Source organism: Colossoma macropomum, unplaced genomic scaffold, assembly GCF_904425465.1.
Source record: "Colossoma macropomum unplaced genomic scaffold, Colossoma_macropomum, whole genome shotgun sequence".
NCBI classification, from domain to species: domain Eukaryota; kingdom Metazoa; phylum Chordata; class Actinopteri; order Characiformes; family Serrasalmidae; genus Colossoma; species Colossoma macropomum.
The window spans coordinates 28019805-28043623 of NW_023494786.1; the positions used below are offsets into that span (position 1 = coordinate 28019805).

Below are 23819 nucleotides of genomic sequence, written 5' to 3' on the forward strand. Positions count from 1 at the left end.
TTGAATGAAAGATCAAAAGGATAAGTAATTAAATGCCATTAGAAAGATGTTTCTTCTTAATTCCATCAAGTGTTTCTTGGTTGTGCAAACTGACTTATTAGCCATAGATATTGGCTATATTACACCAGTGCTGAAGTATCCATACCTGTGTGGCACGCTGGACTTACCCTATCCTTATCAACAAAGGTGGAATGTGTGCAAAGGAGGTCATGTCACATAATTGTTGGAGCATCTTATGTCAGTTACCAGCATGCCCTCGGCACCCTGGGCATCCTCTCCTTTGAGGAAAGGCATGAACAAATTTTTCTAAAGCTTAAAATTTCAGACTTGCTTTCCACCTTTTAGAACATATAATCAGAAAGGACCACACACAACTGCAGTTATCCTAATATTCCATTGCAGAGTACTGACCGTTATTAAAATTCCTCTATCCCCTGTCTTCCACGACCTATTAATAAACATGCATTATATACAGATTCTGATTTTTGATAATTGTATTTGTTTGAGATTTGTCGAAGTTGGCTAGAGCTTTGGAGTGGCAGCTAGCAAAACACCAAACCTTTTGAGCTTCTAGCTGGTTATCTATCACCATGCTGAGTTTGGCTCCAACTTTAATCTGCATCTGATGAAGGCCTTCAGGAGCATCTGAATATTACAGTCCAGGTGTCCAGGGATGCAGCTCACCAGACTTGAAATTTGATCACTGTATACACACCTGCTAATTCCTGTTTACTTCACATGCAAGTTTTTTAAGGGTAGGTTCTTCAGAGAACCAAACTAGTTCTTCTATCATAGTGTTTCTCAACCTGGGTCCTGAAGGCCCAAAGTCACATTTTTTGTGCTTTTGCTGCTATAATACAGCCACTTTAACTCAGTAATGGACTGTTAATAAGCTGATTTGTTGGATCAGGTATGTTGGTGCAAGTGAAAACATTAAAAAGTACAAGGCAGTGGCACTCCAGGACCATGGTTGAGAGCCACTGTTCTATGGCATTGTTTTGGAGAACTATTTTTGTTTCTGTATGTAGTGTAGATGAGTGTACAAGAGTGTAGATGTACAGCAGGTCGGGGCATTAAACAGTACAATAAAAAGACATTGTTGTCAGATGCCCTGGCTTTACTGGTGTGTGCAACTATCTATTTCAAAAAGCCCATCCTGACATTTAATATTTCTTCTGTTTACGTATGCACACACTGTTAAATCTGTGTCAAAAAGCCCTCATCCTAACTTTTTGATTAGGTAAAGCGCTGGATAGGCAAAATAGTTTATTGGTTTAATTGTTCTTATAGATGTTATACTTTATTGATCCTACAAATAGAAATTTGCTGCTTTAACTATGCCCAGTCTGGGAGCAGCACAGCATCACCAGCAGAGTAGCACTGCCTTGGGCTGTGGGGGGTCAAAGGGGACTTCCATCATAGTGAGTAATTCAATGTCGTTTGATGTGAAACAATTTATTGTAAAACAGTGTCTCAGGCATCATGCAGTGTATTTATTCTCACTTCATGTAATAACTTTTTCTAAGGTAGCTTTTAAAGGCATTGTATGCTTTGGGCATCTGGTTACTATCATTACTTCTGCAAAAAAAAAATTGACTCTATTTCCTCTAGAATGGAGCATTTTCACATCAAACCTCTCTGAATTTGTGTCTTTATTTATTCCCCTTTAAGGAATACCCAGTCAGTCCTAAACCCATCACCTGCCAGTTTCTGGCCTGCCTCTCCTGCCACTGAGTTATAGGCCATATCAAAATAGCTAATGTTTACAGGGTTTGTTGTGCTTTTTTTTGCTGTGCCTTTGAAAAGAATCTTATATATGTCCTTGGTATTTAATCTTACTGTGAATTAACATGAATCATTGCATCACTTGTTGCCTTTGGAAAGGAAGGCTGTGGTGAAACCAGCAGACTACACAGCAGACAATCTGAAATCATGAGAAAAGCAGCTGCACTTTACTGGACAAACTGCAAATTCCAGTGGAGAAGGCTGTGTTCTGTGTGCCTTTGTGAAAAACCCACCTCACGCTACTGGTACAAAATGTCATTCTCTACAAGTGAATTCAGATTATTTAAATTAACAAATTAACACAGCTATTTCTAAATGATATGAATGCAAAACTCAAGATAACTAGTATGTTTTGATAAGCGTCAATGAATAAATAGATAAGGGTTTATGAAAAAAATTATATATTTTTTTGCACAGTATTATACGTGTCATTAGTGAAAAGCAAACTAAAATGGCACTTTGTGTGTTTAGACTTTTGTTTTAAGCCTGCAAGTCTTTCCTTTTTGTTTTCAAATCTTTTGTTTCTGTTGATAAGGCCAGTGTTGTTTCCTCAAATTAAGAATGAAGGCCGCCAAAATGCCTAATTCTCAACAAGGCATTTGTTCCTGAAAGACGTTTTTTCTCTACCTTATTATATCTCAAACTGGCACCTACTGTATATTTTCTAGAACAATATTATAAAATCTCTATGCATTTTGGGTACTGGGTTTCTCTAAAAATCGAGAACTTTCAACCAGCAAAATGACTGCTCTATCCTGACATTAAGAAAGATAATTGGTGTGGTATACTGGTGAAAAAGTCTTTCACCATATAAAGTACTGGTTAACTGCAGTTCTGAGCATGAGCACAACTAAATAATGCTTATAAGTTGAAATCCTGCAGCATTAGCATTGTCAACATCTCTCTTGCTTTTACCATAGATCTCTACTAGCTGTCACTAGATGAGACAATTTAAATTTTGATTTAATCGTTTAAAAAATCATCTATACAGGAACACCTAATAAATGATTAAATGCAAATATTGTCAGTTTCTGAGGTATTGCCAAATACCAAAATATTTGCAAATGTGACTATTCCAACTGTTGGGAAGGTACATTTTCCAGATATCTTATTATAAGCTATTGATTAGAACTGTATCAGAAATATAATATAAATAAGGATATTGAGTAAAACACTGCACTTATTATATAGCACGCCCACTTTGCCAGACAATCATTGCAAGTTTATATTACTATATGTGAGAAATAGAGATGATCTGGAATTATCAACACAATTATTAAGATGTTAGGGGAACATCTTGATCATATGGTTTTATTTTTTAAATAAATATAAGATCAACATGTTACAGTAAAGTTAACTTACCTTGGCAGAGTACATTTTGGCCATTTAGAGGGATGTGAATAGGACACTAAACAAATCTGTGGCTTTCTGGATCATCTCAAACCACTTTTTGATCAGGAGGGAAAAACATTTTGCTGAAAAAGCTTTACGATTTTGGTTCGGATTTCTTTCGTTTTAAGGCCATAGATGATTGGGTTCAGTGTTGGAGGAAAAATCAGAGTGGATACCCCTATAAAACGTCTTGAGAGTGCAGACAGGTTTTGCAGTCTGTATGATATGATCGTAAAAAGTCCCAAACACTCTAAAAGGAGAAAGACGATTAAATGTGTGGCACATGTCTGCAGAGCTTTGCTTCTTGTGTCAGACCTTTTGTTTCTGAAACAGGCCACAAGAATCTGAAGATACGAATAGAATATAAGTCCAAGCGAAATCACCTGAGTGAGGGCCGTGACAAGGAGCCCGTAGATATTGTTTATAGTTGTATCTGCACAGACTAACTGCAGAAGAGAAGGGTTGTCACAGTATGAGTGAGTCAACTGAGATCTGCATCGAGGCAAACGCAGGAGGAGGTAAAACAGGATGGTCATTAAAATAAAATTGAAAATCCATACAACTGAGATTATTTTCATAATGTGGGCATTAGTCATAACAGTGTTATACCTTAGAGGGATGCATATGGCCAGATATCTGTCATATGCCATAGCAGCCAAAATGAACACCGCACCCCCTCCATACACATGTATAAAGAAAGCTTGAGTAACACAGGTTGAAAACTCTATAGTCTCGGTGTCCAGCAAGAGTTCCTTAATAATTTGAGGGAACAAGGCCGTGGAGCCAAGGAGGTCATTAATAGGCAGGTTTAACAGGAGAAGGTACATGGGCTCATGGAGACTCTTATTCATAATGATGGTGATCAAGAGCACAAGGTTGCAGAAGAGAATAATCATGTAGCTTAGTGTTGCAAAGAAGAATGCAGGAAGACTGCTCTCTGAAGGCAAATCAAAGCCTTGCAGTTTCAGAACTGATGATATGTTGTAGAGGTTCCCAACTGATGCCATGACTGTGGGTTTCAGCTGGAACAATGAACATCAAAAACAAAAAAGTAGAAAATTATATATTGAGCAATACAAATAAATATAGTAATTGATTACATGGGCACCAAGTTCTGCTGTCAAATGAACAAAATTCATATTTGTTACATGTTCAAGTTCTGTTCATTTTATCCTTTGTAATCATCTCATTTTTAACAAAATATTGTACAGCAAAAAAGAAAGAAATACGTACTTTTTAATATTAACTTTCTTCGCTCACCTGCTTTCACTGTTTGTACACTGTATGAACAACGTAATAGCATAACAAAAAAATATCGGTTAAAAAAATCATTGCTGTTGTAATGCAAAGTTTTGTTATTACTACATTTCTTGACAATGATGGACTCTAAAGAACACAAGAAACCAACCAGGTGGGGGCTGCTGCTGCTGAGATTTTATAGATGCTGTTGCATTTGTTTTTGAAAGGATTATTTTCTCTAGAGGAAACTGGAAGAAATATGATGTAATTGGTACTGTCAGTAAGTCACCATGCTAACACACAGATCATTTACAGTGGTACAAAACACACATGGCACATTGTTACAGTCAATGATAAAAATATTTTAGCAGAACACGCTACTAATTATGAATATGATGGTAGCTGACCAGAATGACCAACGAATGCAATAACTGTTGTGGCATAAATAAAGAAATGATCAGATAGTAAATATATGTTAGAAACACTTGTAACATACAAAGAAGGCTGGTGATTATAAAAACATTTATTGATGGATTTCATAAGAATGATTTACAACACATGGCGCTGCCGACTAAACTGACTAATGCACCAAGTGATAAAATTGTCTATTTTGATAATTATTCATAAACTATTTACAGTCTTTTTTGTGTGAAGGAACATGGCAATATTTGGAAACAACTGACAGCTTTTATTAATAACTCGGTTCTTCTGTCTACAATATGTCATACTTTATAATACTACTGGGCAAACACATGTTCTCAAATACAGATGAAAGGTGGTGAAGTTTGCTGTTAGGATACCTGCTTGGCTAAGCCCTGCTGCACACTGCCAGAAACAGCCATGTAGCACATCATCACTCACCATGTCTTAGTTTGTAATGACAAAATGAGATTTTATCAAAAAGTTACTCTCAAAAATACACTGACTGGCAACTTTTTCTTTGAGTTTAGATACAAGGTATGTATACAATGTCCATTTAACCAGGTACACTTACTATATACAGTAGATCCATCTGTTCCTCTGCTTACTTTATCAGCCCCTTTTAAAAATGGTCAGGACCCCCACAGGACTAGCATAGAGCAAGCATTATTTAGATGGTGGATTATCGTAACTATGAATTATGAACGTGTGTGTGTGTGTGTGGTGGGGGGGGGCACCCCACTTCTTGACAAAAGTCCTGGGCTGAACACACACACACACACACACACACACACACACACACACACACACATTATTTAAGCCACTTATCCTTCTGTGTCACGGATGGTGCTGGAGCCTATCCCAGTGATCAATGAGAGAGGGCAGGAAACACCGTGGACAGCATATCTTCTTAAATTTGCCTTTAAATACACTTCCATATAACCTTATACCCATATGTTTTATACCAAAATGCTCTGTTATCTTTTTTGCTACTTTCCAGTGCAGTGACTTAAGTGGCTGTAAACGTTTTGCATACCATTTCACATTCGTCTCCAACGTTGACTGCATAAGCAATGCAGTTTCTGACGTGATGGGTAACTCCTTCCTGTGATTTTCCTGAGTGTCCATTGGTTAGTTTCACACAAAATGTAGACGGACATACAAATCCACCAATTACACATGGTGAGGGGTAGATGATGTGTTTCTCAACCCCTCTTCTTGGCCTTATAACTATGGATGTGTGTCTTCTATGATCCCATGATAAGATGGAATGGAACATTGACTCTACATATTCAGGAAACATTTGAATCATATTTCTGTGCTGTATTAACTCAAGCACATTAGAGAAACATATGTAGAAACATCGAATTTGACACACAGGTGTGTTCATGGACCCCAGAGGGTTAAACACTCTATACATTTACATATACATTTACTATCCACTCTATTAGACATGCCTACCTTGTAGGCCCATCTTGCAGATGTAAAATCAATAGTTGCATTTATTGCTGCACAGTTTATGTTAGTCATCCTCTACTCCAGTGTTTCTCGACTCTCATCCTGGAGGTCCACCGCCCTGCACATTTTGGTGCTTTTCCTGCCACTTTAACTCAATAATGGACTGTTAATGAGCTGATGACCTAGATCAAGCGTGTTGAGAATAGGGAAAAAACTAAACAGTGCAGGGCAGTGGGACAAGGTTAAGAACCTCTGCTCTAGTCCATTTCTGCCCACAAGATGCTCTTGGGTGGATACTATAGTGTCCCCCAAGGGGAACTCAGGGTGTTTGGCCATGCAAAGTGTCTCCTGAGAGGCACCACGCTCCTGGTTGAAAAAGATTTATTGTAGTAGTTGTTATTGTCGATGTTATTAGCACAGTAGCTGTTGTTTATGGAGTTGTGTCCGAGTGTGTCTGTCTACTCTCCTCATGTGTCGTATCCTTCCGTGTTCCATGTACTTTTTTTAAAAAAACCTATCACTAATGTTTGCATGTACCTGATTAGATGAATCAGGTCTCTTGTATTAAGACTGGAACTAAACTCTGTAGGATGAGTAGATCACCAGGAGCAGGTTTAGGCATTCCTGTTCTAAGCTCATAAATGTTTATTTTTTTCTTATTGGTGCCTCAAACATTTTTGCCAAAAGCACCTTACCAAAGTACGTCATTAAAGCATTGGGATCATTGTGGCCTTGCAGTACACTTTATGGCCACTGTGTGTCATGCACATCTCACATCATGTGCAATGGAGGGAAAGGCTGGCAAATGGAAGCTCCAGACAAATGGGTTAGCACAGGGTGAGGTGGTGGGATTGCAAAATAAAAACGTATCGAGTCTAAACTCAGGAGAGCATCTAAAAATTTAAAAATGTCTTCTGGGTGTATGAGTATGTGTGGCGCAGAGGGGAGCGGAGCCATGTGATTTTGCTTCTGCTTGACATGAGTGATGCATAAGTGACTACTACAGCTGGCACATGATGGCCATTCTGCTTGCGTAGCGGTCATCCATTTTGCTGCATGAATGATGAAGATGATGGTATTAAAAGCAGTTGTGTTTGTTCACTCTCAACAGGTTTTCTGCTTGTGGTTGGGCCATCACTTCAAGCCTAAACCCACCAAAAAAGTCTGTGTAGCACAGAATGTTTAACTAGTTTTTTGTTTAATAACATAAAAATTATATAATGAATTAAATAAAGTGTGTAGGGCCTTGTCTACACATTCAAGACATAAAATAAATATCTCTGATGTGTAAGTGAGGAGCAAGGCAGGAGTGGGAAACAGAAATCCCAGAGCAGAGCCGGTGCGGTGTGATTACAGAACACTTTGAGTGAGGAGCAGAAATGTCTGCCGCTCCCCTCCATACACATACTCGGATTTCTGGAAATATGCACCTTATGGTTGCATATGGAAGACGTATGCATGAATTTTATTATTATGTTGATGTTATACCTTGTTTTCATTGCAGTCCAACAAGCTTCAGGCTCACAACATTCTGGAGAATGGATTTCTTTTTAGGACATCTAGCTAGGGCTTGTTCATTGTGGGTGAATTCAGAAATTCAATTAAAAAGGTTGTGTTTACCAAATGTCCACAACACACTAAACAACACATTTTTTATACTTATACATTTTAGGACACTTTTCAATAATATCCCTTTGAACACCTCAGTTCTACAAAGATGTGAAGTATGTGAAATGCACAAAAAACAGAAAGCTGTAGTTTTAGAATTTACTTTAAACTAAATCCGACCCAAAAAAAACTACAGTCAAAAGATAATGTTTTACCTCATCGACTACACTGATTTCTACAAAAACGTATGCTCATTCTGAAATTGATGCCTGTAACACATTTAAAAAAGCTACCATCAGTAGAGTAACATTATCTTTAATAAGGACAATAGAGTTTAAATATTCTACAATAAAGATACTGTAATCGATCTTTTACTGGAATGTACAATACATTTGAAGAATGAAGTCTACACAAAATACAAATGTTTAATTTCACAGAACTGTTGACTATTATGCATACTCATGAAGAATAACCTTTGATGTGCTAACAAGACACATTTAGATGAATGCAACCTTTTGTTTTTTCAACATCACAAAGAATGCATTTCTAATTTCTTTTGTTTTCATTCCATATATAATTGGATTAACAACTGGAAGGATGGTAAAAATCATCATGCCACAAAGTTTTTGGGCATTGGGAGGTATATTCTGAAACCGATATGAGAGTATAGTAAAGGTACTGACTATTTCAAAGAGACAAAATGTAATTATCTGTGCTAAACAGGTATTTACAGCCTTAATTCTAGCCTCTGATTGTGCATGGGAAATGCAGGTGATGAGGATTTGTATGTAGGAGAATAACTGAATAGCCACACTTATAGCCTGCATAAATCCTGTCATAGCCAACCCATAAATATTGTTTACAGTAGTATCCCCCCCGCATGAGAGTAGGACTAAGGCAGAATTATTACAGTACACATTAACAATAAATGTCTTGCACTTTGGCATTCTGGCCTGAAGGGCAAACAGCACAAGCACCAAGGCAATATCAAGACCCCAAACCAACGACATAATGCAACAAAGTGTAAAAGGTGTCATTATAGAATTATATCTGAGTGGTTTGCATATAGCAATGTAGCGGTCAAATGACATAGCTGCCAGGATAAAAAGCACACTTCCCCCGTACAAATGCAGTAAAAATCCCTGCATGACACATGTTGGATAATAAACAAAGTTTGTTTGTGTTATAATATCCACGAGCACTCTGGGAAGAGCACATGTGATTCCTAATAAGTCTGTCAAGGGAAGGCTAAATAGAATATAAAACATTGGCTTATGAAGGCTTCGCTGGGTCACTATCAGTGCTAGAATTGTTACATTGCACAACACAGCAAACAAGTAGATGAGAGCTCCAGTGAAAAAGACCGGATATATGGCTTCAGGAGGAACATCAAATTTGGCAATTTGAAGATTGAAAGTAAAGGTGTTATTTAAAAGCTGGACCGCCATTAAAAATTTTGTGAGAGAAAAAAAGTTATTCATCCAGGAGTATAAAAAAGCTTATTTCTTTGTCCTTAAGTATTGGCTTCTTCACAATATCAATTCTATTTGCATATCAAATCTCAAACTTTTGTTTCCCTATTTTAAATTTATTGTGGCATTATCCTTTGGTTTATAATTTCATTCTGTCTACTCCAGTTGATTATTTTGCAGCTGAAGCCTTGAAAGATGCAGTTCCTTCAACTGTCTCTCTTAGGGAGCAAAGTATGCCACATTTATATACATATTCAAGTCCTCCCAAGACTATGCCTACATGTCACCAGAGGATTTCCAGCAATGTTTGAAACATGGCTGAGCTGATCTGAAACTTTATCTGTACATTTGGTAATAATAAGTTTGTGTCCATGCATTATTTGAAACTTATGACATGACTGAAAGAACACTTACTGGGGTCAGAAGAAATTACAATGTTAACATTTAAGATAATCACTGATGCTTTTTCTTCATACAGTGCTGTTTTATTACAACACTTTGCTCTAGCATCAGAAAAATTGCACATTAGAATAAAACAGTTTGTGAAATTAACCATGCCTTTCTGATGGTGGTGGTCCGATAGTTGGTCAGCTAGCTGTGCAAGCTTGTCCACTATTACTGCACAGTTCTTTTCAGCAGGACTTTCTCTGCGAAGAGACGCCATATCTAGCCTTACAAGCTTTCTCATTTATATTTTAACCAGTGACCGGTCCACTAATTTTTAACATCTCTGGTGCAGTGAATGGAAATGCTCTATATCAATATCAGACAAAAACAATGTGGTTCCATGATTGTCTTCATTGCAAACAATAATAATTTACTAGTTACATATTGCACCCACCAAGCTATTCAAGAAAGATATTTGTGAAAATGAAATATTTCAATTAGCAGTACCATTAAAGCACTGATTTCCAGTAACTTTAGCTAAGTTAATTCACGAGTAGCATATTTTACATTTAAATCCAAGAATTTTACTGGGAGTTTACAAGTTTGTCAATGATGTGACTGGAGGTGGCGAGTGCTGGGCATGGGGGCACATAAGGGGCCAATCAGATTTCTTCTGGGGCCAGTTCCCCTCTAGCCCCACCCCTAGATCAACCCCAAAACAGAGCTGAATGCTGTGGTTGCCTCTGTTTGTACATGTCCTGGATGTCATAAGGCAATTTACAAATGAAAGAATAGCTAAGATAACAACTATACAATGTCTTCTGTACTTTATTAAACACTACTTGAATAATTACTAATAGCAAAAACATTAATGAGCTGTACTGGGACGAAATATCCAACAGTGCTGAAGACTCCGGAATATTCTCCTAGATCCTTAACCAAAACTCATACACACCTTACCCCTACTCAAAGTCACACCCAAAACTATTTACTGCATACATGGGAGTATGCACTCATTCAAAGAAAGATCTTAGATTTTTGCAAGCAATTTCTGTACTCTGCCACTCCCTTATCACAGTACAAAAGAGGCATGATGATCCATGACATTGCTCCCCTCTTAACTCAATCATTGGTTTTTTAGACAGATAGTTTACAGTGCATTTTAGCATCAAAAGGCTGAATAGCTTAGAACCACCTGGTAATCCTAGCATTAGTGTTCGCAGTGTTACTAAGCCATACCAGGGCTCAGTGGACAGTTTCCAATGTAAATCTGTGATCCATTAGATAATACTTAGGACCCCAGTATCCACTTCACTGTGAAGCATTCTTTCTCCACGGTTGTGTAGTTGTGTGTTTTCTGGGGCAACAACTTTCAACAAATGCCTTTCAACAAGGCTCTTCCCTCTTATTTCCCTGGATAAGTACTGCACCCAGTGCCTTCTTGCATGCATCAGTCTGCACAATAAAAGTCCATTCAACATCTAGGCTGTACAGTACTGGCTCCTTACATATGGAGCATCTTTATATCTAAAACAGTCCTCAGTCCAGTGTACCTTTTTGAGACATGATTAGTGGTCCAGGTCGGTCAACAAAGCTGCTCGGCTGAAAGGTTTGGCATGAATCGGTGATACCACCCCAGTAACTCAAAGCAGGACCTTACCTGTTTTTTGGTGGTGGAGTGGTCTGCTGCCATTATGGCTTCCACTTTCCCCACCATTGACATCCCATGACATCACCCAGATAAGAAGCCTCTTCTCAAGCCAAAGTGCACATGTCTGGGTGAACAAACAACCCTACATCCTTTATCAGAGTCAACATATGTTCCAGATGTTGCAGGTTCTTCCCCCACTGCTGCTGTGCACAATTAAATTATCTGGCAGGCAGCCAAAAGGACTTCTGTGCCCTATGGGATTCCAATGCATCAATATCTGGAAAGTTGCTGGTGCCCCTGACAGGCCAAAAGGCATAACCTTCAAGTGGGAGTGACCAAATGGAGTACAAAAGGCTGCCATTTCCTTGCTGTCTGCACCAAAAGGAACCTGCCAATACCCTTTGCATAGATTGTATCACTATAAATTTGCCACTATAAGTATGTCAACCTTTTGCATGGGGTACTGGTCAAACTGGGAAATAAAGTCGATGTTTTGTAGGTCCAAGCAAAAACAGATACTTATGTCCTTTTTAGGGACCAGGAGGATAGTGTTACTCCATTCAAAGATTCCCTACAATGGTCAAACCAAAAACAGCCACCACCCAGCCACAGCATGACATCACAAAGGAAGGCCAAGAGAAGAGGAATTGCACAAGTGAAGAGGAATTGCCGCCTACTGAAGGAAGATATTGCACATAAGTAGGCTGGGAGAAACAAGGCACAGGTGAACATTATCAACTACTTGGCCCACTGCTTCAGCCAGACCGGCTTCTCCGTCCCGCATTCGACGCTCGGCCATACCCCCTTCTCCACATACCCCCACCACCCGACGCAGGCTGGGCAGCCATCTGGCTGGTCCTCCCCCTCCACCACCTGGGACAAAACGGCTCCCAGCCCTCTGTCTGACGCGTCTGTCTGCAAAACAAAAGGGAGAGCAAAAAGTGGGATCATCCAAATAATTAGGTATGAACCTATGATAATAGCCAGCCAGCCCCAGGAACCGTCTCACCTCCTTTTTGGTCTTGGGTCTTGGACAGGTCGCAATTGCCACCGTCTTATCAATTTGGGAACGCACCTGTCCATGACCCAAGTGGAAGCCCAGATACTGTACCTCCACCCGTCCAATTGCACAATTCTATCCATGAGTCGCTGAAACGTGGCCGGTGCTGCGAATAACCTGAAAGGGAGGGTGATGAATTGGTGTAACCCAAACGGAGTGGAGAAAGACATTTTTTCTCGGGATACTGGGAGGCAGATCAAGGGGATCTGCCAGTAGCCCTTTGTCAAATCCAGTGTCAAGTAAAAATGAGCAGCACCTAACCGATCAAGCAGTTCATCAATACGCAGCATTGGATAGGCATCGAATTTAGATGCCACATTGACTTTTGACTGTGGTCCACACAGAAACAAACAGTCCTGTCAAGCTTGGGGACAAGCTCCAATCATTGTGGCACTCTTCGATTACCCCCATATCGAGCATAGCCTTAATTTCATCCTGAACCACCGTTTTTTTGTGCTCAGGCAAGCGAAAAGGCTGGCTGCATACAACCACGCCAGGAGGAGTTTCAATGTGGTGCTCTATGAGGTCAGTACGTCCAGGCAGAAGCGAAAACATGTTGGAAAACTCCATTTGTAACCTTGCCACCTCTGCTTTCTGGGACGGGGAGAGCTGGTCCCCACAGGGGACCGGAGTGTGTTTAAGTTTGGTTGGGACCTCTGGCTCCAACTCAGCTCTCTCGGGAACCACCGTCGCCAGAGAAACAGGGACCGCCTCCCTCCAAGTTTTAAGGAGACTGAGATGGTATACCTGAAGTGCTCCACCTCAGTCTGTCCATCTGACCTCATAGTCAACTTCTCCCACTCGCCGTGCGACCTCAAAGGCCACTTGGCAAGCAACTTGGGGAGTAAAACGAGTACTTTGTCTCCCGGTGAAAACCTATGTAGCCGAGCGCCCCTGTTGTAGGTGTGACTCTGACGTTCTTGAGCCTGGAGCAAATTCTGCTGAGTTGAGTGCCCCAGTGCTTGGAGTTTTGCTCTCAGGTCAAGAACATACTGAATTTCATTTTTGCTGTTTGAAGGTCCCTTCTCCCAGTACTCTTTAATGACGTCTAGGACGCCCCTGGGTTTCCTCCCAAGAATACCCAGAGGAGGCTTGCGGGACCTCTTGCACTGCGAACAGTGTCCCAGTTCTTAGCGTCCTTGTAAACGAACTTCTGAATCATATTTTTAAGGGGTTGGTTAAAGCATTCGACCAGTCATATAGTTCATGTAAGGTGTATGACGTGAACATTGTGCCCTGATCAGTCAGGATCTCTTTCGGGATCCTGACTCAGGAGATCACTTTGAAGAGTGCCTCTGCAACGGTACGTGCCGAAATGTTGCAAAGAGGCACTGCCTCTGGATATCGCATTGCATAATCAACTAAGACCAATACAAAGCAATACCCATGTGATGCCCGGCCTGTAGAAACGGACCATTAGACGATGAAGTGTCTTCTCTTCTCCCAGATGCCCTGCCATGGAATTATTATGAGCTGCATGGAATAACATTTCCCTACAGCTTTTCGGTACTAACAGCTGGGTTGAAACCTCCGAGGTTTGAGTGTCCCGCATCATTCTGTATAGTCTATCTTTAATGAGTGCAAAATGCAGATAGGACAGGGGCCATCCCGGCTTGAGTAACTGACCATCAATTGCTTTCACTTGGTCAAAGGCGTGCCTCAGCGCATCGTCACATGATTGCTGCAGAGGGAAATCCTCGAGGGGAGACAGGAGGGTAACCCCTGGAGGCGTGGACTGACTGTCAGGTTCGGCCATACCATCAGAGGAACTATCGCCTGCCCCCCCTCACTCAGGAGCCGTCACCGACAGGCACGGAAGCCTGCTTCTTTATAGTACTGCGGGACCCATCCTCTACCAAAGCTTTCACTAACACCCCAAACTGCAGCCAATTTGTCCCAAAAATCAGAGGATGGATAAGGCGAGGACTAACCACCGCCTTCACACTATGCCTTTTTCCCCGAAACTCGATTGTAATGGGCAGGACAGGGTAATTGTGTACATCCCCGTGGACACACTGCACCTTCACCCGATAGGCCCTATCCAATGCCGCATCTTGAATCAAGCATTGGTGAATCACGGTTTGATTACATCCAGAATCCACCAAGGCTTGATATGTACCCCCTTGAATACTCACTGGTATGCGATATGTTCCAGCTCGATCAGGGGAGGTGGGTGGTGACGTGGGAACCCGGATCCAACCTCCATGTGGTGGCACTGGTCCTGGAAGTGTCCGGGCTTCCCACATCACTAACACACCTGCCCAGACTTCACCCCAACCCTTGTGGGCTCAGCTGCTGCCCCCTGTGCAGAGAGAGAAGGCAGACCATGAGTAGCTGCAGGGGGGTTGCGGAAAATAGGAAGGGGGGTGGGGGTGGGGGGGGTGCAGGGAGGGCAAGAGTGGGGAAAGGGTTTGGGGGCTAGAGCTCCCTTCTTTCTGGGAGCAGGAATAGGGAGAGAGAGAGAAGGAGAGAGATATTGGCTGGGTGGGGGTTCCTGCCCCCAAATACGCCGCCATGTGTGCCTCTGCCAGCTTTGTGGCCTTGTCCAGCGATTCCAGTTGGTGGACGATGCCATCTCCTCGGGTAAGCGGGCGATGAACTGCTCCAGCACCACCAGGTCGAGCACCTCCTCAGAATCGCGGGCTTCTGACAAGAGCCACCTCCACCACCGGCCTTTTTCAGCTCGTCGTACTGCAGCTGTGATTGAGTGGGGAGCTGTTGGGTGGCAAGCTGAGCTTTCCCCGTGAGCAGGGGCAACAGTCGGATGGCCCAGTCCTTTTTTCTCTCTCGAAGAGCTCCACAAACGCTTCGGGTCGTCTTGTGGAGTTATCTTCGAGATGGAGATGGTAGCTGGAGCTGGAGTACTGCTGGCTGACAACAAACTCCGGAAAAGCTTCCTGTCTGCCTCTTGGCCCTGAGTCAGGGCCTCGAAGCGGGCCTGGTTTTCCCGCTGGACGTCCAGGAGAGCTTGGTGTTGGGTCTGCTGCAGGAGGGAGAGGGCTTTAACTATCTCCCCAAGTGGTGAGGACTCCATGGTGATGTTGGTCCAATCCTATCCCGGGTTTCAGTGCCACTGTGGAAACTCTTTTATTCACTTATACACAATGCAAAAAAATACTCGACTTTTCAGCCCACAAAGTAAGACAAGACGCTCGCTGGGACATTTCAGTCCTTTCTTTCCACTTCTTATCAGATCAGATCAGCTCAGCTCAGCTCTCACGCCTTCAGTGGTCTCCTTCTCTCTCTGGGCTCTGCCACCTACTGAAGGAAGAGATTGCCTATAAGTAGGCTGGCAGAAACAAGGCACAGGTGAACATTATCAGCTACTTAGTCCGCTGGTTTAGCCAGACTGGCTTCTCCGTCCCGCATTCGACGCTCGGCCACACCCCCTTCTCCACAATCACATATATTACTATAATTTTCTTTTATTCGGTCACATTTACCACAGTTCACTACTGTTAAACTACATTTCAATATCCATGTTATCGGTTGTCAGTGATGTGGATGTGTGACAAAATGACAAATAGACATTTCAAATATGAAATGTATTACTTCGTATGTGGTTTTTTAAATCACACTTGCATACATGGGTAATTTTTGACCCAAGTGTATAAACAGGATGTAGTAATACAAAAATTTGTTTTGTTCATAATGTGAGAAAAGAAAAATGAAAACAATGATTTGTGGTCATTGATCACATGATATTTAATAAATATCTGGAATGTTAAATGATAAAATAAATTGATTTTAAAAGATATAGCAAAGAAACACTTAATCATGCATGAAATGACACAGGTAATGAACATGATTCCTTTTTGACCCATGTTGTGCATTAGAAGGGTAGTGATACAAAAATTTTCATCCAAAAACTAAGAAAAAAATATCATAATAAGGATTTGTGATGATCAAAAAGTTGACTGAGGAATTCATGGAATTAATTTATTCCACAGATATAGAAAATTAAAACTCACTTCTGACCCATGTTGTGGGTCACTTCTGACCCATGTTGTGCATCAAAGGGGACCTCATATATCATGCCTACTCTTGAGAACTGCTGCAACAATGCACTTGCTACTTGCTTGGCTATAACCTCATGCAGGGGAAAGCCTCAGGATATCTGGTAAAATAGTCACATACAACTAAAAACAAATAAAAATAAGGCTGAGGCTATAATATCTATTCCTATTCTTTTGAATGGAGTTTCAACTACAGGTTAGGGAATGAGGGAGACACAAGCTATAGCCTTGCTTCCATAAAACTGAAACTCAAGACATGAACGACAGTACTGTTTAACATCCTAGTAAAGTCTTATGAAATGAGAAAATAAAATCTTATGCTAATGCACAGCAGAGATTTCAGATAGCCTAAATGGCTTGGCCAAGGGACTGCATGGCCCAAGTGAAGCACCACTCATCTGAACTTCTGCCTGTAAGCCATTTTCACCATTACAGTACAGCAAGTTTGGATTAGGAAGACCTCCTTACCCAGAACTGACTGAAAGCACTCTTCCTTCTCTGCTTTCTTAAAGCAGTCTCTAAGAGTGGGGTTGACCTTTTGCAAATCTGCAATGTCAGACAACTGAACATCTCCAGCTTTTAATTCTGGGTATGTTTGGCCTGATTGCTCCATCCCTCATTAACCCTCCCACAGTCAACCTTTGCAGGGGATAACTCTCCTGAATTTCTTGCCAGCTCTGCATCTAAATAAGAATTATATAGTAAGGAAGGACCCCAAGCGAGTTAAATTCTAGTTCACCAAGTTCTGAATCTAAAGCTGGTGACTGCTCTGCCTGCTTAGCCACTGCATGTATTACTACATTGTGTAAAGTTAAGCTCTGCACCCTATCTGCTAGAACAGGTAAATCTTTTTCCAAGAAGTACTGAATGTAGTAGTATGAAAGCAAGCCCAACAGTTAGAAGTGTCCGACCCCTGATCCTGATGTACACACTTGCTATGAAATATTCACTTTCCTCCCCATAAACAGTTAGCTTCCCCTCATTCCAAAACCCCAGTAGTACCCGTGGTGTGTCAATATGGAGACCACAAAATGAAGCTAAACTTGCATTTCCTAACCTCTGGCATGGCAGCAGGGTCCAGTGACACTGAGGGCTCATGCTGCATCAGCAGCAGGGTTTCAGAAAAGATTCAGGGGAAACTTGCACCTTACGCACGCAACTGGCATGCCAGCAGTCCTGACCGAAAGTTTGAAGGAAGCTGGAACAAGCCATTGGCTGACCTGGACTGGGTCTGACCAAAACGACCAAAGCCTGTTGTCACGATGTCAAGTTGTTTGTGCTCCCAGAGGCAGGATGGCCAGTCCAGTGGTTGCAGGAGTGGGGATGGGGCAAGTGCCCCACTCTTACCACTGTATAGACAGGTAGTGCAGTCCCTGATCAAGGATTCAATTTCCCTGTCACTGCCCAGCCACCACACGACATTGTGGCACCATCGTTTAAGCCTGACTATGCCTAAGTGACCCTCATGAGCAATAGCAAGAACACGCAAAAGGAGGACACTTGGAACTGCAGTGCAGAAACCCCACACGACACAACCATCATTCCAGAATGCCAGCTCATCCCTCAAAGAGACAGTTTGTTGAGCACCTTTAGGGGCTTGCTCAAAGAAGGAGGTCAGGGCATGTAACACAGACTGGCATCCCTGGGCTTTTGTGACCTTAAGCACCACAACTAAAACAGATGATAGGGCACTTGCTGGCAAAATTAATAGTCTTTGGTTTCTCAGATGGGTGTGGCCCCTCTACCTGTTGGTGCTCCTAAAGCCATCCAAACCTACACCCCTATCAGAGCCATTAAATTTACCCCTTGTAGACTTCTCTACAAGCAGTAATCTTCTGCACTCTTATAAGCTGCTATGAAAACATCTACCAGATTGGCTGACTTGGGCTTGTGCTCTTTTACCCACATTTTCACATCTAGGTAGACAACTCACAGGTAATGTTCCAGGACCAGGGTCTCCATATGCTTTTTTCATATTGCACCCATCTACAGAAAAACTCTTTCGGTTCAACATAGCACTCTTGTGGAGACTTTCCTAGGCTCAAAACCGCCAGTGATAAGTTTCTAAACTAATGTTGTAATTCTTGAAGACCACACCTTTCAGAGGGGGACATAGTTCAAATGGCATCCCGAGTCCATTGCCACAAAGGCACACTTGGTCAAGCGAGGGATTACCCTAATAGCCCTTCCACTTTTACACAATTTACAAATGTGAGAAATGTTGCTTTAACTACTACACAATGTCTCTTGTGGTTTATTAAAGAGTACTTAAAGGATTACTGATCACAAAAACAAAGTCATACCCAAAACCTTTATACTGCATAAATGGGAAGATGTATTTCCAAAAGAATGATCTTTTGGCAGCATTTTCTGTAGTCATTGCCGATTCACAGTATAAAGAAGCACATACATCTGCCACAGTCACCATTCAGTCTACCACTTTTTGCAATCATTGCTGAACTCGACTGGAAGTGTTACCAAATATAAAATAAATGGGAGGACAATTTAGCTTCTTTAAGCTCAGGATTGCTCTCTCCACTTACCATTTCAAACAGCTTGGCAGCTAATCAGTCATCCAGTGTAGACAACAATGAAGTTAGCTTCCCATTCACCAACTTCGTATTTGAAATTATTTGAACCTATATTCAACTGTGTCTAAAGTAGGTTAAATAAACGAATTATTGCTTTATTATTATTATTATTATTATTATTATTATCAATAACTATCAATGTAAAAAATAACTTTGTTTACACACAGGAAGAGCTGCTAGCACTTCGAACAAAGGGTCGCCCCAGCACAATGCACTCCATTCCAGAGGAGCTACGGAGGAGCTATCGGGGTTGCAGAGCCAGCACTAAGCTAAAGGCTAAGCGCATGGAGAAATGCTGGAGGTATAAACCATCTATTCCTTCGATGGTGATGGGGAATGTGAACTCTTTGGCCAACAAGACAGACGAACTAGTGGCACTGGTTCGTAATCAGAGGTTATACCGGGAATGTAGCCCTTTATGTCTCACGGAAACGTGGCCACAACGTGGTCTACCTGCAGCCTCAGTACAAACCCCCTGTTCGAAGACAACCTGTAACCACACGCTCCTTCAGGAAATAGTCTCCTGAAGCCGAAGCGGATTCAGGGATTGTTTTGAGTCCACTGAATGGAGTGTACTGCAGGAGCCATTTGGGGAGGACACAAGCCCTGAATAACCAGCAATGTCAAAGGCCTGCTGGACAAGAAGAAGAGAAACTTTAAAGACAATAACCAGGAAGAGCTTAGGAACGTACAGAGGGAGCTCAACGTCCAATTGCGAGAGGCCAAGGAGTCCTACAGGATGAAGGTGGAGCAGAAGTTAAGGGAGAATAACATGAGGGAGGTATGGAATGGTATGAAGGCCATTACAGGCTGTAAGCAGAGGATGGACAGTGCGTTAGACAGTGACGCAGAGAGAGCCAATGAGTTCAATATCTTCTATAACGAGTTTGACTGCCCTGTTCAGATCTCCACAGTGCCTGTATGTACAGCAGTTACCTCCACACCCTCCCTCTTCTCAGCTCCTGGCACTTCAGTCTCTGCTTGCCTGGACATCAACACTTCATCTTCTTTTATTGATATTCATGCACCCCTCCCACAGGCTGACAGCACAGACATCACAGCCCCCTCTCCCCCCTCTTCACACATTAACACATCAGATCTGATCTGTAGCACCACTGCAGCCCCCCCTCTCCCCTCTGCACATTTTCACTGCAGATCAGGTTAGAGGTGAGCTGAGGAAACTCCACACAAGGAAGGCGGCTGTTCTGGACAAAGTATATCCTAGACTACTTAAGTCATGTGCTGCTGAGCTGGGGGCACCCCTACAGCACATCTTCAACCTGAGTCTACGCTTGGGGAGGGTTCCCACACTGTGGAAGACATCATGCCTCATTCCAGTACCCAAGAGGGGGGCGACCCAGTGAACTCAATTACTTCAGGCTGACAGGCTGATGCTGGAGCGCCTTCTTCCACACCTTCTTAGACCCCAGGTTTGACACGCAAAGGACCCCCTGCAGTTCGCCTACAGGGAGAAAGTGGGAGTAGAGGATGCCATGCTATACTTTCTCCAACGGGCCCACTCTTATCTGGACAAGGGTGGTTGCACTGTAAGAGTCATGTTCTTTGATTTTTCCAGTGCCTTTAATACCATTCAGCCCCTCCAACTGAGAGATAAGCTGGTAGGGATGCAAGTGGATCCGCACCTGGTCTCCTGGATTACTGACTACCTCACTGGCAGTCCTCAGTATGTCAGGCTGAAGGACTGTACATCAGAGACTGTAGTCAGCAGCATAGGAGCAACACAAGGGACTGTACTTTCCCCCTTTCTCTTCACATTGTACACCTCAGACTTTCGGTACAACTCAGAGATGTGCCACATGCAGAAGTTTTCCGATGACACTGCCATTGTGGCTTGTGCAAGGGGAGGGCAGGAGGAGGAGTACAAGACCCTGGTGAAGGACTTTGTGGAGTGGTGCCATGGGAACAACCTGCTTCTGAACACTGCCAAGACGAAGGAGATGGTGGAGGACTTTCGCAGGGATAGGCCACCCACACAGCCAACTCTATTGAGGGGGTTGAAGTGGAGAGGGTAATGACCTACAGGTATCTCGATCTGCAACTGAATGATAGGTTGGACTGGTCAGCCAACACAGACATCCTGTACAGGAAGGAGCAAAGCCAGCTCTACTTCCTGAGGAGGCTGGAGGTCCTTTAACATCTGTAGGAAGCTCCTGCAGATGTTCTATCAGACCATGGTTGCAAGCTGTCTTTTTTATGCTGTGGTGTGCTGGGGTGAAGCATGTAAAAGAGAGACGAGATGCAGCTGGACAAGCTGGTCAGTCGATCAGGGTCAGTGGTTGGTGTGGAACTGGACTCTGTGGTCAAGGTGGCTGAGAGAAGGACATTACACAAACTGCTCTCCATTATGGAGGATGATGGCCACCCAGTGCACACCATCATCATGGACAGGAGGAGCATGTTTAGTGGCAGGTTGCTGTCACAGAGCTGCTCAACCGACAGATTAAGGAGATCCTTTGTCCCCAGAGCCATCAGGCTCTTCAACTCTTCCCAGGGAGGCCAGAAGAGAAGAGTGAAGAAGGAAGAGGAGAGATGAGGACTGAATCTGAATCTCATGTTAAATCACAAATCAAATTATATCTCATGCTAAATCATGTTTCTTTTTATCCATCTGCACATATGGATACCTTGCTGCACATATTGCACTTTCTGCACACCTTATTACGCATGTTGCACATCTGGACACTCCACACTAGACACTTTATTTTGGTACCAATATATGCACATATTTATTCAGTATTGTCATTATATGCCGTTACCTGTGCCTCCTTGTAATGTTATTATTGCACTGCGTCTTTCATCTCAGGTTGTAGATCTTATTCCAGATTGTTGTATTTTTTTATTTCTATATATGTCTGTAGATAGGATTTTTTTATATATGTATTCTTCCTGTTATATTGTTTACACCCTTATTACTATTACTGTCCTGTGTTGTGTGACTGCTACTGGCTGCTAAATTTCATTTAGGATCAATAACGTATCTATCTATCTATCTATTACTTTTAGGAATCTCATGAACTTAAGTCAAAATAATAGGAAATATTTCCAAAATCACACATTTTATTTTATGAAATTACATTGTGTTTTGTTTACAGTGCATACATTTTAAGACCACTGTGAATTTATGCTCTTGTTAGGTGGCCACATTGTATTTTGATCTTTCCTTACAGATGATCTACAGATGCTCAAATTGTTAAGACTGTCTGGTGAAGTTGATTGTCACCAGCATTAGGGGTAGGGCTAGTACTAGCTTTAAATTTAGGGTTAAAGTTACATTTATTTGGAGGTTAAAGATCAGGTTTAGGTATTTCTTTGAAGTTAAGGTTAGGTTAGGTTTGTGTAAATATTAGATTAAGTAGAATCTGTTACATTAATTTTAAAATGCATATTTATTTGACCTATTTAAAACACTAGGTGAGCAGCTACAAAGCTGTGTTTTTGTATTTAGCTTGAATTACTACTTGGCAGTGATGCATCTCCCATTGCAACTGTCCACTTCACTGGACAATTGTGGCTCAATGTCAAGAAAGACCAGTAAGTTAGATCAAAGGTCACCGTCAGTAGAGTAGCATTATCTTTAATGACAACAGAGTTTAGATATTGCAGAGTAAAGATATTGTAGTTAATATTTTACTGAAATGTACCTGACAGTACATTTGAAGAAAGAACAAACAAATTACTTTCACAGAATTGAAATTTTCACAGAAATGAATTACCATTATGAATATTCACAAAGGATAACTTTTTACGCGCTAGCAAGACACATTTATAAGAAGGCAATCTTCTGTTTTTGCAACATCACAAAAAATGCATTTCTGATGTCTCTTGTTTTCATTCCATATATAATCGGATTAACAACTGGAAGGATGGTAAAAATCATCATGCCACAAAGTTTTTGGGCATTGGGAGGTATATTCTGAAATCGATATGAGAGTATAGTAAAGGTACTGACTATTTCAAAGAGACAAAATGTAATTATCTGTGCTAAACAGGTATTTACAGCCTTAATTCTAGCCTCTGATTGCACATGGGAAATGCAGGTGATGAGGATTTGTATGTAGGAGAATAACTGAATAGCCACACTTATAGCCTGCATAAATCCCGTCATAGCCAACCCATAAATATTGTTTACAGTAGTATCCCCCCCGCATGAGAGTCGGACTAAAGAGGGATTATCACAGTACACATTAACAATGAATGTGTTGCACTTTGGCGTTCTGGCCTGAAGGGCAAACAGCACAAGGACCAAGGCAATATCAAGACCCCAAACCAAACGACATAATGCAACAAAGTGTAAAAGGTGTCATTATAGAATTATATCTGAGTGGTTTGCATATAGCAATGTAGCGGTCAAATGACATAGCTGCCAGGGCAAAAAGCACACTTCCTCCATATAAATGCAGTAAAAATCCCTGCATGACACATGTTGGATAATAAACAAAGTTTGTTTGTGTTATAATATCCACGAGCACTCTGGGAAGAGCACATGTGATTCCTAATAAGTCTGTCAAGGGAAGGCTAAATAGAATATAAAACATTGGCTTATGAAGGCTTCGCTGGGTCACAATCAGTGCTAGAATTGTTACATTGCACAACACAGCAAACAAGTAGATGAGAGCTCCAGTGAAAAAGACCGGATATATGGCTTCAGGAGGAACATCAAATTTGGCAATTTGAAGATTGAAAGTAAAGGTGTTATTTGAAAGTTGGACCTCCATTAAA

At 41.7% G+C, this 23819-nt stretch overlaps 2 protein-coding genes and 1 pseudogene across 2 annotated transcripts; all 3 read right to left on the reverse strand.

Annotated features, from left to right (window-relative positions):
- Positions 1–3239: 3239 nt before the first annotated feature.
- LOC118796998 (olfactory receptor 52B2-like) lies at positions 3240–4184 on the reverse strand. The gene has a single exon (XM_036556197.1). It carries the CDS (start codon positions 4182–4184, stop codon positions 3240–3242), a length of 945 nt encoding a protein of 314 aa, XP_036412090.1.
- A 4215-nt stretch (positions 4185–8399) lies between these two features.
- LOC118826584 (olfactory receptor 52J3-like) lies at positions 8400–9350 on the reverse strand. Its single transcript, XM_036597595.1, has one exon. It carries the CDS (start codon positions 9348–9350, stop codon positions 8400–8402), a length of 951 nt encoding a protein of 316 aa, XP_036453488.1.
- Positions 9351–22863: 13513 nt separating this feature from the next.
- On the reverse strand, positions 22864–23815 carry LOC118826593 (annotated as a pseudogene).
- Between the last annotated feature and the right edge of the window lie 4 nt (positions 23816–23819).